Source organism: Otolemur garnettii, unplaced genomic scaffold (assembly GCF_000181295.1).
Source record: "Otolemur garnettii isolate 467f Iridium unplaced genomic scaffold, OtoGar3 scaffold00032, whole genome shotgun sequence".
NCBI classification, from domain to species: Eukaryota; Metazoa; Chordata; class Mammalia; order Primates; family Galagidae; genus Otolemur; species Otolemur garnettii.
Genome location: NW_003852427.1, coordinates 1,365,813 through 1,367,938, shown reverse-complemented (window position 1 = coordinate 1,367,938; position 2,126 = coordinate 1,365,813). Strand labels below are relative to the sequence as shown.

At 41.8% G+C, this 2,126-nt stretch overlaps 1 protein-coding gene across 1 annotated transcript in view; it reads right to left on the bottom strand.

Moving 5' to 3' along the window:
• Window positions 1-2,126, bottom strand: part of ALAS1 (5'-aminolevulinate synthase 1) — a 22,674-nt gene that overhangs the window by 16,997 nt on the left and 3,551 nt on the right. The window contains 3 exon segments of the mRNA XM_012804902.2: window positions 929-1,072; window positions 1,075-1,120; window positions 1,122-1,156. Coding sequence (XP_012660356.1) covers window positions 929-1,072; window positions 1,075-1,120; window positions 1,122-1,156 — 225 coding nt within the window.

The window sequence follows — 2,126 nt, the reverse complement described above, 5'->3', positions numbered from 1 at the left end:
CAAATCCAGCCTGGGCCCGTCAAAAACAATGATGGCAGCAACCAAAAAATAACCAGGGGTTGTGGCGGGCGCCTGTAGTCCCAGCTCCTTGGGAGGTAGAGGCAAGAGAATCGCTTGAGCCCAGGAGTTGGGGGCTGCTGTGAGCTGTGATGCCACCGCACTCTACCCAGGGTGACAGCTTGAGGCTCTGTCTCCAAAAATAAATAAATGAATAAATAGAAAAACTAGCTGTGCATAGTGGTGAGCACCTACCTGGGAAGCTGAGCAAGAAGATTGTTTAAGCCCAAGAATTTGAGGTTGCTGTGAGCTATGACAAAACATCATGGCACTCAACCCAGGGCAATCGAATGAGACTCTGTCTCAAAAAAAAAAAAAAAAAAAAAAAAAAAGGCTCAGAGCCTGTAGCACAGTAGTTACAGCACCAGCCATATGGTGGCTTTGAACCTGGCCCAAGCCAGCTAAAACAACGACAACTGCAACAAAAAATAGGCCAGCGTTGTGGTGGGTGCCTGTAGTCCCAGCTACTTGGGAGGCTGAGGCAAGAGAATCTCTTAAGCCCAAGAGTTGGAGATTGGAGATTACCATGAGCTATGATGCCACTGCACGCTGCCAAGGGTGACATAGTGAGACTCCTTCTCCAAAGAAAAAAAAAGACTGCTGGTTATTTTTAGAAATTAAGCAGTTACTATAAAAGCTGGTCACATCCTACATGTTCACCAGAAAGAAAAGTCCCACATTTTGCAATACAGTCCTTTGTTTACAGGACCTTTTTATTGATTTTTTTTTTTTTTTGTCTACGGGACCTTTTAAAAGAGGAATGTGTTTCCATAAATACTGCCCTAATAATAGCTCATACACAAATCTGAGGGTCCAAAAATGCCAAAAGGACCTCTTCACTCTTCCTAATGGTTCCCGTCTCATCTGTTACCTTTCCTCACAGCATGCATTTCCTGCACATCTTCCTGAAGCTCAAGACTGGCTTTGCAGAAGACACTGCTACCGCTCTGGCTCATCTGTGCTGCCAAAAAAGGGCATTTGCTCGCAGTGCCCTGGCTTTTGGCAGGCAAAGGGTGTCCAGACGGAAGTTGTGTGCCATCTGGAATCTGCTGGGATCTGTCAGGAGCCTGCTGGACCTTGGCTTTGGCAGTTTTGTCCTCTGAGGGAGGAAATGGAAAAAGAGAAGCATTAGATCTGGTTGTACGGTATACAAAAAAAACACTTATTTCTTTCTCTTATTGCCTCAAAGATAAACTTTATACTTACTCTACCCCACCATTCAGACACAAATTTATTTTTGTTAGGTTCTGCTAATCTAGTTTCTCATCTGCCTCATTGTAAACAATGCTCCTGTAAAGAGTTAACTGGCACATTCCAGTTACCTCTCAAACCCACAGCATTCCTCCATATAAATACAAAAAGGTACTATTTTCTAGCTTTAGACAACCCAAAGTCCTTGGGTTAGACCATTTCCAGTAAATTCTATACTAAGTACACTCAGCTTATCATTTCATGAGAGAACATATTTTCTAAGGTAATTTGAAGTATTCTTACAAATTCTTTCTGTGCTAGTATTTTCTTTTAAAAAATTTTTTTTCCTATTCAACCTGCAGGAAAAGAATCTGTTAATATTTTCTAAACAGATTCTAGACAAAGAAGTTTGCTATTCTGAACGTAAAACCTACTAGCTTTCTTCTAAGCAAAACAAATTACACTGAAACTTAGATATTTAGGTTATCACCTAATATAGTTCAACTTATTAGCATCCTAAAAAACAATACAGGGGTATACTACAGTCACATACCTCATCTATTTTCTCATCTAAATTCATCAAAGAAGTCTGCTGACTTAAGACAGTTGGCTGGTAATTATGCTTCTACTTAGTGACTTCCCTTTCCCCTTGAGCAAATTCATACACTTTCCTTCTAGAAAAGTCTTTCTTCATCATTCTGGAATACTCCTGTGAGTCACTGGCTAGCCTTTCCTATAACTTGGGTAAGGTGTCTCAATACAGTTTTCATTAAAATCTTCTATAAAGGGCTCGGCGCCTATAGCTCAACCAGCTAAGGCGCCAGCCACGTACACCTAAGGTGGCGGGTTCGAATCCCCAGCCCGGGCCCGCCAAACAA